A 24,816-nucleotide genomic window follows, 5' to 3' on the forward strand; every position below is an offset into this window, starting at 1 on the left:
ATACCTGCACAGTCCCCACCCTCCTCTTATAACTGGTCCAGCAGTTAAATAGCTGTAAAGCTCGCTCGCTCTCTCTCTCTCTCTCTCTCTCTCATTCTCCTTGAGCTCCAACAGCAATAGTAGCAACAGCAGCTGTAGAAGCGGCAGCTAGAGATAGGCAGGGCTGTTGCTTGCTGCGCGCAGATTCCCTCCTCCTCACCACACACACACACACGCGCGCGCGCGCACACACACACACACACACACACATACGCACACACTGCACAGATTTCCAACATCAACGCGTCTTGGTAGAAATGAAGGACTCAGACAGATGAGAGAAGAGCATGAGTCATGGACAACAGGTATTTCAAGCTCTGACAAATCCCGTCTCCCTCGCATGCTTATTGGTATGGTTAATAAAATAACCATTTGTGATGCCCGACTTAACCGGGAGACTGGAGGTGGCCGTGCATGGGAGGGGAAGCGGGAGTGCGAGGTGGGGAGCCGGGATGCCACAGATGACTTTCAGGCTCCGGAAACCCACATCTTTCAGCCTCCGCTGTTTTGGAGTAGCAAATTGTCGGGGACCGGTGGGCTGCAGGCCGCCTGTGTGTTGTGGACTGGAAGTCGATTTCCATCTCTGAGACACTAGTTAGAATGGGCCGTGCGTTGTGGAAGGGGGTGGAAGTGGAGGGGAGGAGATGCTGCGAGCGGAGTTCTTGAAGCTCCACTCCTCTGGGGGAGGCCAAGCCGGGAGGCAGCCTTCTTACCGGGCGGAGAGCGTGCGAACTGGAAGGGATCCCGAGGGCTGGCTAGGCAGTCGCAGGTCCTCTCCGGAAAAGCGGTTGCTCTCGCTTCGGAGATGCGCCCAGCCTTCGCCTGCATCACACTGCAGTAAGTTACACTCGACACGGTTGGCAGTTTGAGTGGCTTCTGGGTTTGTGCTGCGGGGGAAGGGAAGCTGAGAAGAAATGGCGAGGAAAGTTAGAAAAGCATAGCTCCGGATCCTCCTTGAGATGTTAAATCCGTTTGTCTCTCTGACTCCCGTCCTAGTTATGCTATAGTTGCTTTACTTACTCTCGGTTATTTGCTGATGGATGTGGCTTGTTGGCGAAGTATGCATAAAGCGTCCAGCCCTTTGGGATTTTAGGCAACAATGCTGGTAAATGCGTCCTACATTTCATTACCAGCGCGTGCTCCTGAAAGTTACCAATGGATGGCAGTTTGCTTTTTCAAAAGAAAATTCGTGAAGAGGCCAGCGTAGACTTTCAAATGCCCAGCTAATTGTTACAAATTCATTCCAGGCTCGTTCCTGATCTGCAAAATAAAGAAGCAATCCAACAAACAAAATGAAGCAAAGATCTTTGATTTACTTTGTTCAGTTAAAATGTGAAATAGGTCTCTAGGTAACTGCCAGGCGACAACAGCCTAGGCGACCCTGATGACACGATAAACATTCAAATACTCTTTAGTGAGTGGAAGTGCTGGATTTCCCCAGTTTCTTACTACTGCAATCAACTCCACTTGCTAAACAGTCCCTTCCTCCTGATTTCAAAGTGGTGGTTTTTACATAGATGGCTTTATACTTAGAACCAAGCAGTATTGTGGTTCCTGGTGAAATAAAATGAAGGCTAAAAAAACAAAAACAAAAACAAAAACAAAAAAACAAAAAAAAAAACAAACCAAAAACCAAAAAACCAATCAAACAAAAACAAAAACAAAACTTTTGCAAAACTACTTCAACTGGTTGCTCAAATTGCAGATCACAAACTCTTAAAAGGAGGTAGAAACAGGTCAGTGACACAGCCAGCCCATTGTAAAGCAAATGACCAAATAAATGTGAATTCAGGCAGAATACTAAAGGTCTTTTTTAGAGTGAAACCAGGAATAATTAACCTAAAAATGTTGGTGTATTTCTAACCAAGCTTTCTTTTACACTGACCAGAATTTTGCAATGAAGAAAAAAGAAGGAATCTCCCAGGCAGAAAGAACATTTTTTCACCAAAAAATATTAGACCTAGTTATAGGATCACTGGGGAAAAATACTGTATTACTATAGTTTTCTCCAAGAAAGACTAATGAAAAAACAGAGGTTATCCAAAAACGCAATCCAGGATTTTAAGCTGGAGACTCTTTGTGCTGTTATAAATTCTGTAGGGTAAAGAGGTGTCAAAACTTATGAAACAACTATTGTGAAGTGCAAAATAATTCTAAAATTCTGTCATTAGAAAAGAGAAACTAAGGATCACTCTTAGCCAATTATTTTAGTTTTTAATTGTATTATGCCCCTTCTCAAATCTACCTAGTCTTCATTATCTTAAGAAATAAAATATATCCTGAGTTTAATTTGAATTACTTCACCTACTCATCCTAGGGTTCTCCATACAATATTCTTGTCATTATGGAAATACCCAGTTAGTTACAGGTAACCTATTCCATCCATACCTATTTCTTGGTGCAAAATTCTACATATGACTTTGAAAGTCACTGAATAAAACATCATCCAGAGGACATACTGTAATAGTGCATACATGAGGGTGGCTAAAATTTTTAGGCAGCAATAAAATGGGAAAGAAAGCATCTATACCAAGACTAAAAGAATATGGTTGGAGCTAGTTTGTAAGCAACTCTAGAATAGATCCTTACCTGAATCTCAAATATTGGCTAAAGAGAAGAAAAGTCAGGTTGAGTCCCACCCTGAATGGAATCACTAGGAGTTGGAGTTGAAAAGGAGTTATCAGAATAGCTTTACAGATAGAAACATAGGTAGGCAGAGTCGAGTTTGGGGAATACTTCTTCATATTTTGATAGTCCTCATGATAAACCTCATGTTACACCTCATGTTATGTCTGAGGTGAAGATTTTCAAAACTGTTTTTGAAATAAAGCAATTATTTTAAGGTTTAAACCATTGGTAAGTTTTGCGAGAAAGGTGTCTGAACTAAGCAGTTACCCTATGACTCATGCTTTCCTTGCACACTATCGAAAAAGGAAGAGTTATAGTCAGACAAGCCAAAGATAGCTGCTGGTCCCTGCTAATAATGACTATGATGTTGATGTATAGGCTTCAAATGACATTAAGAATATCCTTTCCTGGATGCTTCTCCTCATTGCTGGCCTCCGGAACAGAACTTTACTTATGTATGTATCATAGTGTTGTAATATTCTCTTAAGGGTAATACTTCTAGCCTAGGAGCATCTGCCTGGTGGAAGATCTAGGCAAGAATGTAAAGAAGGCTCTTCCTATTGCTCCTCTCCCATTCATAACATTTTCTCTCTCTTTTAAAACACCAACACAAAATCAGACCTCAAGTAACAATCCTATGCCTTTGTTCACCTTTAGGTATTGATTATGAAGTAGATTCAACCTCTTGATAGCTCCTTCATTTATTTGCATGTGTGATTTACTCATCATACAGTTGAGGAATATTTTCCAAGTAATTTTAGTACTTTAAATATGTCTTCTCATTTTGGGGGTAACAGCCACATTTACTCCCATTTATAAGAAACTTAATCTCAGAGTAAATAAGCAAATTGCCTAAAGCAGTATATTTAGTGACTGGTGGGCTAAGATTAATCACTTTGCCGCTTTGTTTTATTAAAATGGTACACTACTGGGGCGTCTGGGTGGCTCAGTCGGTTAAGCGTCAGACTTCGACTCAGGTTATGATCTCATGGTTAGTGGGTTTGAGCTTCACATTGGGTTCTGTGCTGACAGCTCAGAGCCTGGAGCCTGTTTCAGATTCTCTGTTCTGAGAAGGAGTTCTCTCTCTGCCCACTCATGCTCTGTCTCTCTCTGTCTCAAAAATAAGTAAAAAAATAAATAAAAATTAAAAAAATATTACCATACCATATTCTAGTGGAGTGAGCTTGCTGTTCTGTAGATGCAGAATGTTGAGAGTGCTTGAGAAATCATAGCCATCAGGAGAGAACTCCCTCCTCCACTGATACCCAAGATTTGATCCACTCAAATTAGAATCTGAATTGACCCCAAATCCAAACTTGACACATTCAACTATTCCAAGTAAAGTGTTCTACTGTGGCTTCATGAACCATGGGAATGAAGCTCAGGACATCTTTGCCAGGAAGGAAAATGATGGAGTTAATGGAGGGAAGGGATGCCAGAAGGGAAAAAGTAGGAAAGCCCCAAAACCAAGAGGGATAAAAGGAAAATAAGTGGAGGCTGGCTTATCATGGTGGGAGACTGGTATGAGAACTTGTCCAGAAACTGTGTCCTGAGGGATGCTAAAAAACAAACTCTGGTTGGTATGTGGGATAGATAGATAAAGAACAGATATAAAACAGTTCTTTAAGTACTTATAAGGTCTGATTCTAAAAATTAGATTAGGTTTGTCTCCAGAAAATAGCCTTTATACATTTTTTTAAAGAATAAAAGTGATGATTCAAAGGGAAGTGGGGAAGAAAGGCCTGCTGATGACTGAAGAAGTAAAACATTGTGTAGAAATCTCACTGGTTCTTGCATAATCACTTGCTGAAAATTTGCCAGGAAATGAAAAGCCATCTTTAACTGGTGAGGATAAAAACAAAATAGTTCATTTAGGTAAAATCTGAAGTGTTAAGGAGAATAACATGATTACTGTCACTTGTCTTCTTAACACAGAAGATAAACACTAACAAGGAATAAAATGAAAATCTTGTGGGCATAATGCCAAACAGTATTTTAAGATTGGTTTTTCTCAGCATTCTAAATTTAAACAGCTGTAATTCTTTTGTAAGTATTATCTGAGTCAACAATTTGAAATGAAGGATTTGCCTTTTAACAGGGAATCTGTATTGCATTGTAAGTTTGAAACAGTGCCCTTGACTCAGTTACTTCTAATTGGCAATTTGCCAATCACTACAGATGAAGGAAAACAAAAAATATTATCTTCAAGATGAGAGTATAAATATATATGCTGCAAAAGGAAAGTTGATGAACTTTGATGGGGCGTTGCAAATACATTTACATTGGTAGCCCTGATTCTTTGCTTTGTATTTTGTCACTTGTGACACTATAGGTTGAGGTTAGAAATAGAATTTGTGTCAAGGGTTGGTTGTAGAATGTGCTGCTTCGACTGTCTTCTTTTTATAGTTTAATAATAATGATGGGAACATTTATTGAGTGCTTACTACATACCAGTTGCTTGTATAAACATCTTGCACATTTAATCTGGATGGTAGTACCCTTGTAGGATAATAGACCTAGGCACTTTCATTTTCTAAAAATGCAAAGTGAGGCACAAGAGGGTTAAATGACCTATGCACAGTTAGAAATGAATAGTTTTAGAGCTGGGATATGAATGGGAAGTCTGGTTCTAGAGGGTTTGCCTGTAACCCAAAGGCTACATATCTGCTCTTAACTGTTACTGGCTTTTTATAACCCTCTACAATTCATGCTATTTGTTTACCTCTTTCATCTCTGCTTATAGTTGTCTCTGTCTGTAATTTCTTTCTTGACATTCAGATCCTTCTGTCCTTATTCCATTAGTTTTTTACCTTAGGATACATCTTTAAGCTTCTGATCTAGCATCATGACCTTTCAGGATTCGATTTGGATTCCATCACTGGTCCATCTGTTCTTTTCTGTTGTTCCACTGAAACTTGTGCTTGCCTTTATTATTGGATATGCCACTGAGGGTTGAAATAATCTATTTTCTACATTGAGGAAGGAAATTAAGCTTTATTTATCTTTGGAACATTAGTGCTGAGGGTTATGTCTAATACAATAGTAAAAATCAAAACCCATTGAATTTGAAGCTCTAATTCAATTGATAGGTAGTTCCAATTCCAGTCTTTATCCCCAAAAAGTCTAGAGAATAATCTTTCAAATGCAAGTTAAAGCTCTGAGCCTGATAGTATATTTTAATTAGCTGAACTCATATTTTGTATAAAATTACTCAAAAGATATTTACCACCCTCTGTGGTATTGCATATTTGGAATATAGGAGACAATATTTTCAAATATGACAGATGGCATATTCCAAATCGCAATATTGAAATTTGTAATGATACCTAATTTCTGGTACTAATTTATCTGAGGGGAGGAGATATTAGAATAAATGGTTCAGCAAAGATGTTTTGCTGATAGAATGAAGTTGTGAGATGGCTCTTTAAAAAAAAAAAAAAATTGTTTCTTGAACTCATTGTCTTTTAGGAAAAGTCCTGAGAAGATTTTGATTTAGTCATAGCTGATAAATATGGAGACATATCTGTGAGTAGACATTAGAAACTTGAGTACCACTGGGGGGGAAAAAAAAAGATGATAGTGAGAAAATCAATCCCCACTCTCCCTCTCCCAAAGAAATATTTTCAGTTTATGGGATAATTTGGATTTTACTTATTAATGATTTGTAAATTTCTTTCATTAAGTATTTAAACATCACAATGATGTGAACTGGATGGACATTGCATAGGGCTTTCCAAATACAGCATTTTCATTAAAAGTGTCATCTTAGGTCAAATAATTCTATTTTACTCTCTTTCTAATCCGCACAAATCAGTTGTCCAATAAGAGTTATAATCAGGAGAAGAACAGATGTGATGAGATGTGTGGTAGCTTTTTAAGATCCTTTTGGAGCTCCATCAACAAAGTTATCTCAGGATGAGATTACCTAAGTGAAATAGCTAGACTTTCCTTTATATTTCTTTTTTCTTTACTGAGTCTTGGCTTATATCATATTTTGATTATTCATGAAGACAGAATTGTGGTTAAAGGTGTAGGAAATCAATTCCATGTGAAATTTCTCAGTACGCAGAGTTGCCCATTTGAATTTCATTATTTCCTTCTTAGGCACTGAGATACAGGGGTTAACACTTATTCTTTTGCAAATCTTTACTACTTGGATAACCTTGAGCAAGTAACTTAAATTCTGTGGTTTAGATTTTTCTTTGTAAAATAGGGATAATGAAAATGATATCCACTTCATTGAATTACATGGTTTAATCTTGTGTGTAAGAGGCTTAGAAGAGAAGGAACATAATAAATACTAAAAAATATTAGCTTTTTATTACTTCCTATTTACTTAGGATGTTGTCTCAGGTAAAAAGTAAAGTACCAATAGCAAAGAAAATGTTGTAAGTAAAATATAAATTTAACAGCTGTTTGCATTTTAGTTTTATATTAATGAAATATTTATGAGACTTATAAAATATATCAGATGTTATTAGAAACAGTCTCTCAGTAGGGTCATTTTAACTTATTATTTTACCCAAAAAGTTTTAATTGTATTATTTTTAAAAAATGGTGTCTGGTAACAAAGATAAATTAGATAGCATGTGTAAATACTTCCAGGAGAGTGGAGGGCACACAATCAACCCTTAGAAATTTTAATTCTTGGGACACTTGGGTGGCTCAGTCGGTTAGGCGACTGACTGTGGATTTCGGCTCAGATCATGATCTCATGGTTTGTGGGTTTGAGATGGCACGGAGACTGTTTGGGATTCCTTCTCTCCCCTTTGCTCTGCCCATCCCTAGCTCAAGTTTGTGTTCTCTCTCAAAATAAAGAAATAAACTTTAAAATATTAAAAACAAAGAAATATTCTTTTCCCTTCAGCTAGCACCATAATGAGAGAGAGGCCTTTGACTTTTCTTCCTCCAGCATTTTTAAAAGATAGTCATAGATATCTTCCATTTAATATGCAAACTGATACTCTAGTTTCATCCTTATTGGCTATTTTCCTATTTGGACCTATGCAGACTGGGAAAGTGTGATCTCTTATGTGAGGAAATCTATTATTATGTAGATGGACTCCTTTTGAATTATATGAACTGGAAAGGAGGAAGAAATAGAGGTGCTGTGGAAGAGCATTACAGGATCCTTGACCTGAAAACAGAACTTCAAGCACAAAAGATGAGTTTGTAGTTTATTCAGCAACTTGTTTTGCTGAGACAGAGAATGTAAGGGAATGTTTTTCCCCGGGCTTTTGACCAAGGAATTCCCTTCACCGATTCCTTCATGAAAAGAAGTACAGACAGGGGAATTCTCACTTGCCTTTCTTAACATTGTATTATAGAGATTGTAAGTAACACACAGGTACCTCTGGGAAATTTTAAGCTTTATATAAATAAACACAGTTACCACAACTGTTACCTTAAGAAATAGGACTACTAACACCAGGATCCTGTGCTTTAATTTATTTCATTCTTTTTTTTAAAGTTTACTCATTTATTTATTTTGAGATAGAGCGCATGAGCAGGGCAGAGGCAGATAAAGAGGAGCGAGAGAGAGAGAGAGAGAGAGAGAGAGAGAGAGAGAGAGAGAGAGAGTGCCAAGCAGGCTCTGCACTGCCAATGCAGAGCTTGGAGTGGGGCTTGAACACATGAACTGTTAGTTCATGACCTGAGCTGAAATCAACAGTTGGACACTTAACCAACTGAGCCACCCACGCGCCCCTATTTTATTTCATTCTTTAGTCATTGATGGACTACTCTGTCAGGCAATATGCCAGCTTCAGGGAAGGAAGAATAAAATAAAGGACAAGTTTCTACAGTACTGAAAGTACTACAGTGAAAGAGAAAGACACAAGCCAATAAAATAAACAAGGAAGCAAATACATGATGTATTGTTGTATTAAGTGCTATGAAAGAAACCAAGAATTGAAATAGAGAAGAACAGAGGTTCAATTTACTGGGGAACAAACTGGTTTCAAGATCTATAAGAACCATTTCCACACGCCTCCCATCCATTCTCTTTTTTATCATGCTAGAATAAGTTTCTGGTGTTGACAGTGATGAAAGGAGGATTATGTACCTGAAGGAATCCTGAAACCAAGACAGATGAACTCATGGTGAATCAGAATTTTAGAATTATTGAGCAAAATATTTTCATTCAGTCAGAAACATGACTCCCACATTGCTTTTCCCTTTACCTTTATATTACAGGATTTTTCAGCTTGTGGAAGCTTTTAAAGATTAGAAGAACGCAAGTCCTTAATGTTGCTTAGTAACACGTGTTGCCTGTCATTTGGGGCTGCACATAAACAACTTGTAACTTCCCCACACTTGTCCCAAATTACTAGAATTGAGAAAGAGCACACAAGCTGATGAGTCACTTTGCTATCCTGTTGTTCTTAATAAGAGTTCTGGATACCAAGATGGGTGCTTTATCATTACATAATGTTATTTGCCACCCCATATGTCAGAACTTTCTATTTGGCAAATAGAGTTTCCTTCGCTGTCACACACTGAAGAAAGCATAGCATAAAAGCCATTCACGGTGGGACTGCTGTTGTGTTTGGGTTGCTGGTTTTGAATGTACGGTAAACTCTATCAGAAACCATATTGTCAAGGTGAAGTAGTAAAGGTTTTTGGCCTTCATGTGGAAATTCTATTTCGGAGACATGGATGCTTCTGTCATTTAAGTTACTTACATAACTGCTTGTTGGTACATTTAGTGTCAGGTAACTATATTATCTTTGTAAGAACACTCTCAAAGCAAACAAAACAATGATTTCAGTGTGGCTCTAACAATATTGTTGTTCCTTATGATTGGACGATGTTGTTCTTAAAATTAGAAACTTTATAAAAAAGAAAACAATAAGAGTCTGTTAGGTTTGGTGTATATGGCAACAGTATGGAAGCAGTATTCTGATCAAAATTTCTTCTCCACTATGAAATGTCAAAGCAGTGTCAAAGGAATTATCCCCTGTGCCTTACTTTTGGGGAAAGTCCTGGGTAAAGAGAATGTACATAAGCTCTGTTTCTTTAACATCTGTTTTGCTGATCCTAAAAAGTTAAAACCCAAATCCAAACTATGTTAAGACATAAGGGATAATTGCTTGGGGAATGCTATTATGTGTGTTAGAAGAAGAAAAGGGCAGGAAAACTTTCCTTATCCAAACATTAAATAAAATTAAATAGTTTTCTATTTTCAGGACTTCTTATAGTTCTTCAGATGCAAGTGTGTGTTGGAATCTCTAGGAGGGGGATTTAGTGCAAATTTCCCTGACCTTGTTTAATCACAGAATCCCTTCTTTTGGGAATATCTATTAATATATCTTTGAAAACCTCAAAACACAACTTACTGCTCTTTTGGCATTCAGTTGTTCAATAAAAATTTTTTTAGCATCTCTCCTACATTAGAGTAGTAAGTTCTGGGAAGGAATTTATGATTAGAACCCAGACCTGATACTAAGTGGGTCCTAGTTTGGGGGTTAGAGGAAGACACATGGATACAGAAATTATAACATCGTGAGTTATGGGCAGTGAGAGAAGATAGGTGAGCAGGAAGTACAAAGCAGGCTGCTAGAGGAGATGAGAGTAAGAGGATAAGAAATTCATTACAGATAATTTAGAATTTGAATTGCATCTTGAGAAAAAGTAGGACTTTCCCAAAACAAGGACAAAAAAAAATACCACACACACACACACTCACACACACACACACACACACACACACACAAAGATGTGTCTAGAGATTATTATTCCTTTACTCTGATGCGGAAAACCGTACTCTTTTCATTTCATCCAAACATAATTTTTTTATTGTTTTATTTATTTGAGAGAGAGAGAGAGACAGCATGAACAGGGGAGGGTCAGAGAGAGAGGGAGACACAGAATCCAAAACAGGCTCCAGGCTCTGAACTGGCTGTCAGCATAGAGCCTGATGCGGGGCTCAAACCCACAAATAGTGAGATCATGACCTGAGCTGAAGTCGCAAACCCACAAATAGTGAGATCATGACCTGAGCTGAAGTCGGATGCTTAACCAACTGAGCCACCTAGGTACTCCTAGCTGGCTTCATAAGTTAAGAGATGAGAGCAGCAATCTGGGAAAAAGATATATAAATTTGGTGATACAGGTAGTACTTGATTCCTTTGAAGTAGGTAGGACTCCCTGAGAAAAGAATGTAGAGTGATAAAAATATAATTTTAGGTACAAATCTTGATGAATTTTTAGAGTATGTTGTAATAGACAGAATATAAAAAGTGAAAACGAAGTGTCACACAGAAGGAAGACAATAGCAGAAATCTATGGTATTTCAAAGACTAGGGGAAAACATCTTATAAGAAAGACAAAGTAATCACCCCTGCTAGATGTTGCTGAGAGATTGAGATAAGGAATGAAAAACATCCATTGGATTTGAACACTGGGAGATCATCGGTGATTTTAGCTAAAGATGTGTTGCCATGGTGATTGGGGTGAAACCCAGGTGAAAATGTGTTAAGGAGTGAGTAGGAGCTCAGGAAATGGAGATGGAGTGACTCATTCAAAAAGTTTGTCTGTAAAGATTTGAAAGAAAAAACTGTTTTTGGAGAATAATGGAAATTTGAAGGAGCTTTTTCTAAGATGGGAGTTTTTGAGCATGTTTAAATATCTATGAAAAGGTCCAGAGATTAAAAATATAAAAGTATACTCTCCTTTTCTTGGTGGGGGTCAAAGGGGGTCCCCATTCCCAGAATGTACTAAGGAAGAGGGAAAGGGCTCTGACCCCCTCCATACTATGTCTTTCAGTCCACCAGTTATATCCTCAAGTGCCAAGACACGGGTTCCAAAAACAAAAACAAACAAACAAAAGAATTTTAGAAAAGTAAAGCGATGTTTGATGGAGACCTAAAAAATGTGGAATTTAATAGGTTCTAAGACACGGAGTATAAGTTGACCTGGACTAGCAATTAACACCTTCTGTAGAAAAAGAGCAAAGGAGGTAGAGAAAGAAGCAATCTGAATAGGTATATAGGCTTTGTAGTGCTAACTTGAGGATGTTTTTGGAATTTAAATATTCTCGATAGAATCTGACAAAGTGGAGAAAGATTTTGAACTAGGTTAAAGGACTTATTGACCAAGACACCTGCTAGGATCTGGGTGATACTGTGGGAGGGGTCATTTGAGTAGGTGGTCATGACCTTACAGTGATGGGCTTTTATGTCAGTATGTGATCCTTTTCAGAAGCTGGGAAGTGAGACATTAAAAAATACAGAGCTCATCCAAGATGTATTGTTTTATTTCATTTTGCCTTTTACATTGTCATCGCCTATCCTGTCAGTATCTTCTATCATCTTCTTTATTACCTCTTCAAATTTAGAAATTTGGATGACAGTTTTCCTTTTTCTTGTCTCCTGTTAGCATTATGAATTGAGGGTTTTTTTTTTTTAAGTTTATTTATTTTGAGAGAGGGAGAAAGCACAAGCTGGGGAGGGGCAGACAGAAGGAGAGACACAATCCCTAGCAGGCTTTGCTCCATTGGCCCAGAGCCCAATGCAGGGCTTGAACCCACACACCGTGAGATCATGACCTGAGCTGAGATCAAGAGTCAGATGCTTAACCAACTGCACGACTCAGGTGCCCCATATTTTGGTTGATTCAAATATATAGGTTGGAAAGTCAATTAATAGCCTATAGAAATGTTTAACCAGTTTACCTTAATTGGTATTTCACTCCTTTGCATGTTAACCATTGGCCAGTGACTCTGTTCTGAATCATGATATTATCTGGAACTTCATCTCTTTAAAATCATCAATCAAAGAACAGTAATCATCTTGTTCTGTCCGTGTGCCGCCAATCTCCAGCACCTTGACACACCTCTTTTTCTTCGTGACTCTTCTCATTCACCGTCTCCTTACCATCCAGCCAAGACCTTGTACAGAACTTAAATAATTCCTTTCCCCAAATCTTTTCTTTGTACTCTTTTCCTTCCATTTCACATCTGGCAAAATCCTTGTCCTCTCTTAGTTGAGAAGTTTTGCTCCAATTTTTCACTGGGGGTATTGAATGCTATCAGAAATCACAAAAATGTGGAAACTGGTATCATAATAAATTTGTGATCTCCCATCTCGGTCTGACCCCAGTAATACTTCCAAGTGCCCATGTTTTATTTACCTTTCAATTTTCTGCAGCAGACATCTCATAAAACTCTGCCACATATGTACTTGGAAATTCCTTAGAAAAAATTTAAATCTTATTACCCTCTTCCTACTTGTGCTGTTTACTTTTATTTTTGGTATTGGCATTTAAACATTTTAATTAAAAATTATCAGTATCCATAAATAGATCAATCACCCACTATCCCTACCCACCCCCTGTACCCTCGTGTTTAGACTGTTTCATAACATGGCCCCTCTTTATCCTTTCAAGAATATATATTGTCACTGTATTCTCTTCCAATCCAATGTTTCTTTGACATTAAGCCGCTTAAAAAATCCTTTCTGTAAGTGTTCCTTTCTTACCTTACTTGTACTCTCATTGTGTCTTTGATTCCTTGTTTCTTCTGTGATTACAATGGTAGCTGGTACAAAACAGGCACCAAAGAAAAAAACAAACAAAAAACAGAAATCAAAAACAGAAAAACACTGAATAAATAAGTGAATTTTGAAACTGCCATGTTCTTGACGGAGGGTGATGGATTGTCTCATAAAGAATTTCCCTCAGTTGACAATGTTTTTATCTTTGAGTTTACTCTGTTATAGAACCAAGCAACCATCTCTGTTTTCTGAAATATACTGTTCATTTTTGAGTAAAGTCTTTATTGATTCTGATCAAGTGCTTGTCCTCCATCATGTTTTCCCCTTGGTACATAGTAGTAATAAATATATTTGCTTATTCTGGAAATAATATTCAATCATGTTATTCTAGTTTGAGAGAATGAAATTATTCTTTTTTAAATAGAAAACCGTAATTTTTTTTATTTTTAAAAAATAGTTTATTGTCGAATTGTTTTACATATAACACCCATTGCTCATCCCAACAAGTGCCCTCCAGATTCAGTAATTGGTGCTTTATTTCTACAGTATTAACATTTTAAGTTAGTTTTAGGCATTGGTTTTATTTGTGACACATTTCATGAATTCGATTATCAACTGGTACATAAAGAAGTGAAAAGTTCAGAGTTATTTTTAGTATCTGGCAAGAACAAACATGGAGACTTTGGGAGCTTATTGGAAGTAAATGGTAGGTTAAGATGTCACACATTTGGAGAGAATAGAAAATAGTCCATTTTCCCAACCTCTATGTCACTTTCTCATAGTCCCATTTAAGTGATGATATACCAGTGACAACAGAAAGAAAATATTTTTCTCAGCCACTAAAATACTTATTATAAAAGAGATGGATAAACACAGAAGATTTTTATCATGATTTCTGAATGTAATTCATGAGTGGGTGGTCACTTGCTCAGATTCTCACTTTTCCATAGCCCTATCTTCTCTACATTCTTTGCACAGAATCAGATAGCAACTAATAAAATGAATGAAGACATTTTTAGTAGGGCAAACATGGTTTATACCCCTTGCTTTCAAAGTGAATTCATCCACAGCAGTACACTAGTCTGCTTTGCAAGTATGTGTTTTTCACTTATGTGTAGCTCTAGAAATTATAGAATTAGGTTATCCTTGGAATAGCTTTTGGATTTCTAATACAATATTTCTTTTCTGTATACTTTAACCTAAGCAGTATAAATAAGGTTAGCTGTGACCTACAAGTATATATATATACTGAGTGTATATATACATATATATGTACATACGCATACTCAGTCATTTTGCTAAGAACACAATGTGGTATGTGCCCTAATTAATTTTATTTGTGGGATATTGAAAAGTATAACTTCACAAGGAAATAAAAACTGTGTGAGAAAAGATGACTTTCAAACAGGGTCACTCTATTAGAGCATATGATTGTGGCAATTCTGATAAGCTGATATATTGTAAACATATGTTTGACTTTTTCCCTCTTTTTTATTTGTTTTAGATATTACTAAAAAAGGTTAATGTATTTCTGTATGATAATTTTTCCAGGCCAAACAGAAAGAAAAACTTGAAAATTTAATTTTTTTGTTTGCAGAAATGACTTTGATACGTCTGAGTTGAAGAAATTGGAGGTCAACTTTCCCTTTGCCTTATATTGTCAAGATTTCATTCATTCCACACTTTTTGTTTTTGTAGATTTGAGGTGGAGTTTTATGTTCTTATTTCAGGACTCTTTCGTGGTACTTCCTGCTTGAGTGCCAAGAAACTAAGTACAAAGGATTCATTGATACCTCTGAAGACTTTATTTGTTTGTTTGTTTGTTTATGATGAGCAATACCTTGGTGGCCTTTTACTACCCAAAGAATGCTCATTCCCTCTTAGGTGATGTGTATTTCTGTTTCTTAAACTGAGTATGTATTTGTGAAATGAGCTTCCTCTCCCGTCTACTTAGGGAGTAGGGAAGACTTTCTAATCAGGGCTTGTGGTAGGCCATAGCCAAGCCTATTGCGCTGAAAGTTTTGTTGGTTAGATGAAGCATAAGAAGTAGAACACAGAAGTATGCGTATATCTGTGGTGCTGCAAGTCTGTCACTAAAAGAAAGAGGGCTTGCCCTTTCAGTTTTGCTGTGGTCCCCCAACAAGATGGTTATAAAAGACCACATTCCTACATCTTATACTGTGCTAACTAGGAGGACTCCTCCCTCTGCATGGGATTCTGGTAGTACTGAACTTCGGCTTTGTCTTTGTATGGAATAAAACAAAGCCTCAGGGAGCATCTACTGACTTGCATTCTTATTCTTGTGTTTATTCTTTGCAAGGATTCTTTGCCAGTATAATTGTGAATCAAAGCAAAAGCCAAATGTAGTTGAGTCATCGCCCTCATTCTTGCCAATTCTAGAACCTGAACCAGCTTTTTTGTTCTCACCAGCTTAGAGTCAGTGGTGATAAAAATGATTTTACTGGACTGGCTAATAGATTCATGGCCACTTCCTGCATAGTATCAACACTTCCTGGCTTCCGTTGTTCGTGGATGTTCCTCTTTGTCCATATCTTACCCTATCTTATCAAGGTGCAATCTGTGTAGTGTTATTCAATGTTTTAAAAATCATTTAAGCTTAGAAAAATTCTAGCAGGTCAGTAAACATTACAGATACCAGCTCTTATTTATTTTTCTTCCCAATTTCAATTTTTAAATAAAAGGGCTCAAACATTACTACATGGAGCTCTCCATGAAACTTAAATTCATAGCAATGTTTTGCGTTCTAAGCAATGACATATTCTCATAACTTTCAGATATATGGCTACTTATTTACACAGAGGTAAAAATAAAGAGGGCAGTTCTTTTGAATTTAAGATTCCCCATGAGAAAGTAGCCTATTTAAGGACAGGGCCAAATAGGTATTGAATTCATAGTTGATAATAATGGTGCAGAAAATTTCAGTATTGGCATATGGTGTGAAGGGAATCCAGATGTTAAGAAAAGCATCTACTGTATCATGCTTACACTTAGGGCATCTGTCTCTGTGCCTCCCACTAATTATGTAGCCAATTATAGTTTGCTCTTAATATACACCTATACCTAAATTGGTCTTAAAATTTATTTATAATTTCATAATGATAAGATGCATTTACTTTTTATCAATTTTTTCTATCTTTAGCCTCTTTTTAGAATTTGCCACTTTTTATAGCTTCACTCATTGTTGCAACTCTATTCTTCTTTGTCATTGGTAAGACTACACTATTATAATGTTATTTCTATTTATTCAAGCAGTCAAAAATTATTCAGTGACTACCTTTGCCAGGTACTTGGAAAATATGCATAGTTTCTGTGCCCAGTGAATTTATATTTTAGTGACTGATTGATAATAATTTATTATTTGATTTATAAATATATTTTGAGCACCTACCTGGTGCCAGGTTCTGTTCTAGACATCAGAAACGTAGTGTAAAAACAGTACATGGGGAAACTTACTTTTTCATGGAGGAGATAGAAAGTAACAAGTATTTAATATAATTTTATATGTAAGTGCCATGATGAAAAGTAAATCAGGGCGGGAGGAAAGGAAGTGACAGAGAGTGGGTGCTATTTTAAGTGATGTACTATTTTAGGGACACCTTGATGGCTCAGTCAGTTAAGCATCCAACTCTTGATTTCAGTCATGATCTCAAGGTCAGGAGATTGAGCCCTGCATGGAGCAGTAAGCTGGGCATAGAGTCTGCTTAAAACTCTTCTCTCTCTCTCTCTCTCTCCTTTTGCCCTTCTCCAGATCTCTCTTTCTCTTTCAAAAAAAATAGTGTGCTGTTTAGATTTATCAATTATGTCCCATTCTTCCATGGACATATTACATTTTAAATGCCTTTGAATTATCCAATAGGTGCTGTTAAAGAGGCAGTTGGATACATGAAGCTGAAAATAAAAGAAGTTTTTGGAGGGACACCTGAGTGACTCTGTCTGTAGGGTACCAGACTCTTGATTTTGGCTCAGGTCATGATCCCAGGGTTGTGGGATCTAGCCCCACCTTGGGCTTTGCACTGAGCATCAAGCCTGCTTGATGTTTTCTCTTTCTCTGTATCTCTCTCTCTCTCTCTCTCTCTCTCTGTGTGTGTGTGTGTGTGTGTGTGTGTGTGTGTGTTTCTCTCCCTCTCTGCCCTTCTCCCCTGCTTGTTGAAGACAAAAATGTGAGAGTTTTGTATAGATCTGGGACCAGGAGTGATCATGTAGGGATTGAGAGTAGACAGAGAGGAAGATCCAAAGATGAGCCTTGGGGAGGGTAAGAAGGAGCAGCAAGAGAAAGCCCGTAGAATTTCCCTGGATGCCAAGTAAGTGTGCAATAGAAAGGGCTATTGAAATATGTCACTTGTTACTGAGAGGACAAACAAGATGACCATGTGAGTTGACCACAGGATTGGGAAAGTCTATATTTGCTGACCTTGAAAAGGACAATTTCAGTTGAATCGTGGAACACTAGTTCGACCAAAGCAGACTAAAGTGAGAATTTTTGGTTGAAGTAGAGGGAAAACAAATCAGATAACAATACAAATAAATTGGAAATAGCACCTGAAATGAATGGTCCAAAAATAACAGTATTATCTAACTTCATCAAGAGGGTTTGAAAGGCTTCATGAAGAAATGATTATAAACTGAGATCAGAAGGATGAGTTGCTATTAACTAGATAATAACGCAAAAGTAGATAAGCTTGTAAAAGACAAATACTGCAAGGTAAACTTGAGGACTGAAAGAAGTTCATACATGTTGGAGTAGGTATGTATGTGTTTAAAGATGGCATGGAACTGTTTTATCTTTTTTCAAGAGACCTGTGAGCCATTCTCATTTGCCTCTTAGACCTCTTTTCTTTTCTTTTCTTTTCTTCTCTTTTCTTTTCTTTTCTTTTCTTTTCTTTTCTTTTCTTTTCTTTTCTTTTCTTTTCTCTTTTTTCTTTCTTTCTTTCTTTCTTTCTTTCTTTCTTTCTTTCTTTCTTTCTTTCTTTCTTTCTTTCTTTTCTTGTTTCGACTTCTCAGAAATATTAAAACAGAGTCCATCTTGATCTCTCCAGAATTTTTCTTTCCCATCATCCCAGACTCAGTCATCTTGCAATGATGTCTCTTCCTAGTACCCTCTCAGCTTCCATGTCAGCAACTCATGATCTTTCCTACTGTTCTGTCTCACATTTGCCCTTTTCCATTTTTACCAATACTGTGCAATTTCAGACTCTTTAATTTCACTCCACTGTGCTCAACCTCCTATGCAGTCTTTGTGTTTCCAAATCATTCCTTGTTTGATACTTTTTTTAAATTGTAAGTATCAATTTTCATATTTAAGATTCCAGTTTTTCCCTTGTCCCTACTCAAAATAATTCAGTGTCTCTCCTATTCCTCTTAAATAAGCTGTAGATTCACTGTAGCCTGGAATTCAGATAAAAAAAGAGAAATCTGTAAATTTTTCTTACCCTAACACACTGTGGAACACAGTGATTAGAAACTGCCTGGTCTAAATCCTGAGTTTAGTCCTTACTAGTTGTGTGTTTTGGCTGAGTTATTTAATCACAATTTTCTATTTTTCAAATGGAATTAAAAATAGAAACTCATTTACATGGTTGTTTTAAAGTCTAAATCCATTAAATTCTCTTAGCACAGTCCCTGGCACAAAGCTAGCACTCAATTAATGCAGTTTCTTTTATTATTCTGTTAGCCTCCCACCATGCCCCCCGTATGTATGCAGGCACATTTAACCACTTCGTGAGCACGCCTTTTATGCCTCTGATATTCCGTTTTATACTCCTTGCATTCTTCTGCCTAGAAGGCTTTCTCCTTCCTCTCTTGGCAGCCTTTCCCCACAATACAATTTCTTCTGTCTAAATTTGTTCATCACTTCAAGTACCAGCTCTTTTCTCTCACCAGGAAACATTTCTATCTTCCCCAGCCTGACCTGTCCCTGATTCTGGGTGCGGTTACCCAGTATTTTTGTGTATTTTGACACCTATCTTATCAGCTCCTCATGTATAGTTAGGTATGTAGCTTTCTTGCCTCTTCTACAAGGTGGCCCTTGAGTATAGGGATCCTATTTGCATAGCGTATGTAGTTTTTGTAATATTAGTGAACAAAAGATTGCCAGTGTTAGTGGACAGTTCCCTCGTTTGCCTGTGAATATTCTTTTTCCCTTCCCAAACAGATTGTGTTTGGCTCTACTCCTAATCAAGAAACATCTAGTTACCTGTCCCAGATCTTTTCCTTAAGGACAAGAGCTTCCAAGTCAGCTATCTGCTAAATCCGTAAGGGCTAATGTGTTTTCAGTGCTCTGAAGAACTCTAAGTGCATTTAACTAAGCCCTTCTGGCAACATTGGACCTGTTTTTATGTTACAGGTTGTTAGTTTTGTTTTGTTTTGTTTTGTTTCTATACATATTTGAAGGAAGCAGTTTTAGGAGAGGTAACTGAGCACCAGCTTAATACTGTTTCACTCAGAGGTCTAATAATGGGCTTCTTTAAAATTAAAAAAAAAAAGTGACCTAAAAAGAATATTTAATATGTTTTCTGTTTCCTGCCTAATTTCCTGGTCTCAGTGCTGCTGGGCCATGGCCTATGGATTACAAGGTGCCACCTTTTAAGATGTTTGAAAAGCATGAATCAGGATTGATTTTTACTTTATCCATCGCTATACTTACTGGTAATGTACACAGCCTGTGAGGAGGGTTTATTTTCCCCCTCCAAAGGTTTTAGGGGTGTTTTTGTCAGGTTTTGGAAAATGTGCTTCAGGAGTAATGATAAATTGAGTGCTGCCTCAGAAAGAGTCAGGCTCTCAGGGAACATATTTATCTCCACATTTGGGAAGCAGAGCAAAATAAGTACAGACCTTTTAAAAACCTGTGTGAAAACTTGCTAAGGTAAGGGAGAAGGTCAGTCTGACATGACTTTATATACACTTTATTTATAACTTATGGGCTCCATGGGCATAAAGAATAACCTAAAATCCATGATCAGTCAAAGGTGAACATTGTTTTTTCCTATAGTAATGTACTACTGAGGAAAACTTGATACTTAAATGGTTCTCTTCCCTTCTGGTTCAAGAAGAGATATCATGATAGAAGAGAAATAAATAATTGTATTTAAGAAATATTCTCCTATGTTTTCCTAAAATACAGATCTGCCTACATAATATGTTATTGGAACATGGCTGAGGAATTTACTTACATATTACTTATGGCTGCTTTTACATTACAGGTAGAAGAGTTGTGTAGTTACGACAGAGAGCTTTTGGTTCACAAAGCCTAACATAGTTACTCTCTTGATTCTTTAAGAGAAAGTTTCTTATCCTCTGCCCTAGGAGGAAATTCTGTACAAAAGGAAGTTTCTATTCAGGTTAACAAGAAGTTTGCTTTAGTTGTGAGAGATGACAGGATTGGAATGAGAGCACCCGTTTATTAGTTTGGTGCTCTTATTCTATGGATTTATTTGTTTGTCAAGTATAACTGGATTAGAATAGGGTTAAAAATGAAAAGACAATGAATTAATAACCTCTTCATCCAACTAAAGCATTCATTAGAGATTTAATTGAATATCACAGAGTTAGGTATTGTTTGCAGAGCTACTGAGTCTACTTTGAGCAAAACGTCAAATAAACCACTAGGTTTAGGTCCCCTCTTCTTATAAGAGATTTAAAAAAGTGATTCTCCAGTTTGTTCAGCAGTATGAATAGTGACAGTGGCTAATGTAAAATAATATGGCTTTGAGTATAGACCCCTAGCAAAAATTGTGTGAATTATCTTTGTCTCTATCTATCATTTCTACCTCTGTGTGTGAATGTGTATTTTTCCATCTTAAATATTTCTTCTTTTAAAGTTTATTTACTTATTTTGAGAGAGAGAGAGAGTGCATGTGTGCATGAGCGGGGAGAAGCAGAGAGAGAGAGAGGGAGAAAGAGAATCCCAAGCAGGCTTCATGCTGTCAGTGCAGAGCCCGTTGTGGGGCTTTGTCTCACGAGCCATGAGATCATGACCTGAGCTGAAATCAAGAGTCAGATGCTCAACCAGCTGAGCCACTCAGGCACCCCCATCTTAAATATTTCTTAAAGAGACTACAAAATCTGAATTTATTAAACATTTTATGTATTCACATGTTTTGTGTTCTAGCTATGTTTTTGTTTATTGATCACTACCAATCATCAGTATTCATCCAATCAAATATTACCACTGTGCTAGGTGCTAAAGGGGAGCAAAAAAGCATGTTCCCTTACTTTAACAAGCCTTCATATTTGGTGTAGACAGACACTTAATACAGGACAAATAACATAAGTATTTCTTATTACCTTTTTATTTGAAAAGAAAGGCACAGATAATAAGTGTATGATTCTATGAAATGTTCACACACCGCACAGACCAAGACGCAGGACATGCCCAGCAATCCTGCTGGTGTCCTTCATTGTCATCCCCCTCTTTCCAAAGAAAACCAGGCTTAACTTAGAACCTCAGAGAGCAAACCTGAGGTCAGTCTTCCTTCCTTCCTTCCTTCCTTCCTTCCCTCCTTCCTTCCTTCCTTCCTTCCTTCCTTCCTTCCTTCCTTCCTTCCTTCCTTCCTTCCTTCCTTCCTTCTCTCTCTCTCTCTCTCTCTCTCTCTCTTTCTTTCTTTCTTTCTTTATTTCCTTTTCAGTTTATTTTTTGAGAGAGAGAGCGGGGGAGGGACAGAGAGAGAATCCCAACCAGGCTCTGAGTTGTCAGTGCAGAGCCTGACACAGGGCTCGATCCCTTGAACTATGAGATCACGACCTGAGCCGAGATCAAGAGTTGGATGCTTAACTGACTGAGCCACCCAGGTGCTTCCAAACCTGAGGTTTCTAAAACATTGAGTTTCCAATATAAATTTATAAGTCTGGGAATCTGCATGTCTTCCCTCCTTTGACAAGTCTTTTCTGGGGATCTGACCATGTTCACCCCCTCCAGGCAGAGGTCTGCTGAAGCAGGAGCTGCTCCTGTCCCCAAGGGAGGGTGTGGCCTCCCTAGGCCCACTTGACCCACCTTGTTTTGTAACTGGCCTCATCTGCTGATACTAGAGACATTTTGCCTTTTTCCATTTCTTGATCCCAGTTTCATCATCTTTGTATTTTTGGCCACTTCAAGCCTTTTGTACAACAAGATCGTATAATATTACATATAATTTTATATACAATTACATATGTAATATATATTCCTGTTTGTTTTTTACTTATTTACTTATCTAACACATACAAATTTATCATGTGCCATATACAGAAGATAAAAACTGAGTTTATTACATGGGGCCGTGATTTGGATAGGAAAGTAATTGAAGCTTCCCCTAGGAAGGAACAATTTAGCTAAGATGAATAGTGAGAAGTTAGGGAAAACAGAGGACAGGAGGAAATATATCCTAGGAACATACCTTTATGCCATTCACAGTTAAACTAAGTACTTGACTCTAACAACCTTGTCAATTGTTTTTCCTCTGGAAAGTTTGTTTCTATATGCTCAAAAGTGACATTTCTCATTTTTCTTAAAACTTCAGTCATCATGTTTTATCAAATTCTCAGATGACCATGGCCTGTATTTTATATAGGAACATATAACAGGAATTGAAACCTTAAAATAGGGAATTCAGTGCTGCCTGTCAGTCACTAAAACTATCCTCCTCACCCCTCCTCCTTTCTGCTGTTATGGGAACGGAAGATTTGGTCCTAGGGTAGAATCTAGGAACTTAGTATATACTCTGACCATCCAAAACTCCACCCATCTCATGGACCAGCTTTTCCATTATCCATTTCATTCTTGCTCTTGCTGTCTCATTTGTGATTCCTCTTCCTCCCTCATACTCTCAAATATACAAATATTTAGTTTCTTTTTACCTACAAGACCTACTACTCTCTATTTTCATCACTGCATTTGTGGTCATCAAAATTTCTTGCTTAGGAAACATCTGCTAAAGTTGCAAATAAACTATGGATGAATAAGTTACGAACATAGAAGGCATAGCATGAGGAATATAGTTACTGGTATTATAATGGCATTGTGTGATGACACATGGTAGCTGGACTAGTGGTGAGCACAGAATAAAATGTCAAATTGTCAAATCATGATGTTGTGCACCTGAAACAAATGTAACATTTGTGTCAACTTCACTCAAATAAAAAAAATAGCTTTCATAGAAATACAAAATGAACACATTTCAAAGATTTTATTCAACTCTTTAATTAATGAAGGAACTAGTAAAATGTCAAAAATAATTCAAAAGAGAATTAAAAGTCATGATATTTATAGTGCTGATTAGTCAAAGTAATAGAGAAATGAATTTACTAAAAGATACTAAAGTGGTTGGGGCACCTGGCTGGCTCAGGAGCTGGCTCAAGCATGCCACTCATGATCTCAGGGACATGAGTTCAAGCCCTACAATTGGGGTAGATTTCACATTTAAAAAATAAATAAAATCAGGGTAAAAAGGTCCACAGTGTCAAAAAATAATAAGATTTGGGTTATGATATAAAAGTCATTGCAGTCATTTCTTTTCAACAACAAAAAATAACATAAAATTTTCTCAGAGAATGATTGTTGGCATTTCACTTAGTTCTACAAGTTAACCTTTATTTTTAGATAGATGTAACTTACATTAGTAGCAAATAGAAAGTTGAACAGAGGTACGTGACCCTAGAAAATCAGAAACTCTCCACTTAGAGTATGTCTGGTACACAAATGCCCAGTTACTGTACTGAAATGACACCTAGTAATCCTTTGCCTATTCCCAAATGCAGACCCAGGTTTATGACTTAATTGTTCTGCACATACTCTTAACTCTTAACATATTCTCTAGTAAGCCAAGAATCTTCTTTTGTCAATATTATTATATAAAAATTTAAAATGGGGGCACTTGAGTGGTTCGATCAGTTAAGTATCCAACTCTTGATTTCAGCTCAGGTCATGATCTTGTGTTGCACAAGTTCAAACCCCACATCAACCTCTGCGTGACTGTGTGTGGAGCTGCTTGGGATTCTCTTTCCCCCTCTGCTTCTTCCCCCCTTCTCTCTATCTCTCTCAAAATAGATAAATAAACTCAAATTTAAACACCTTTATAAAGAAAATATGTTTAGTCACATTCAGTATGAGCAGTTTGCTGAGAGAAAATTCTTATTATTTATATAATAGGTAAAAGGTTAATTTTTGAACCCCTCCAGGGTTCAAAGCTATTCAAAAAGTTATTTAAAAAATATTTTAGAGTCCTAGAAGTACTTCAGCAGGATGAGAACAATCAGTTTATAGAAGTGATTCTAATGGGCAGTCCTATGAAAACATGCCCCATCTCAGTTATCCTGGAAATGAAATGATGACCACAAACCAGCACTCACAGCCATATAATCCAAAGTCTGCCTATCAGGTTGGTAAAATTTAAAAGCATTTAACAGTTTCCAGTATTCACAACGGTGTAAGGAAATTGCTCTGTTATAAACTATCAGCAGTTCTGTTAATGCTGTGGAGTATTTGGAAAGCATTTTGCTATGACTTACTAAAATCCAAATTCCCCATCATTTTTGACCTGACAACATCATTATTGTTTATCTATTCAATGAAGTAAAGATATTAGAATATAAAGATATATGGTAGAGATTATTTTTGTAACATTACTTATTATAGCATAAAATTGGAGAAATAAGATCAAAT

The 24,816-nt window shown here is 37.1% G+C and overlaps 1 protein-coding gene and 1 non-coding gene across 2 annotated transcripts in view; both read left to right on the forward strand.

Moving 5' to 3' along the window:
• Window positions 1-683: 683 nt before the first annotated feature.
• Window positions 684-24,816, forward strand: part of LOC120223374 (diacylglycerol kinase beta-like) — a gene marked incomplete at its 3' end in the record, with an annotated part of 391,667 nt that continues 367,534 nt past the window's right edge. Inside the window, exon 1 of the mRNA XM_039221452.1 lies at window positions 684-876. Coding sequence (XP_039077383.1) covers window positions 684-876 — 193 coding nt within the window. The remainder of the gene's footprint in view (window positions 877-24,816) is intronic.
• LOC120223375 lies at window positions 11,339-11,467 on the forward strand. The gene has a single exon (XR_005526281.1). It is a non-coding gene; the product is annotated as a small nucleolar RNA SNORA57 (small nucleolar RNA).

This window comes from Hyaena hyaena, unplaced genomic scaffold (genome assembly GCF_003009895.1).
Source record: "Hyaena hyaena isolate Hyena2069 unplaced genomic scaffold, ASM300989v1 scaffold_985, whole genome shotgun sequence".
NCBI lineage: Eukaryota > Metazoa > Chordata > Mammalia > Carnivora > Hyaenidae > Hyaena > Hyaena hyaena.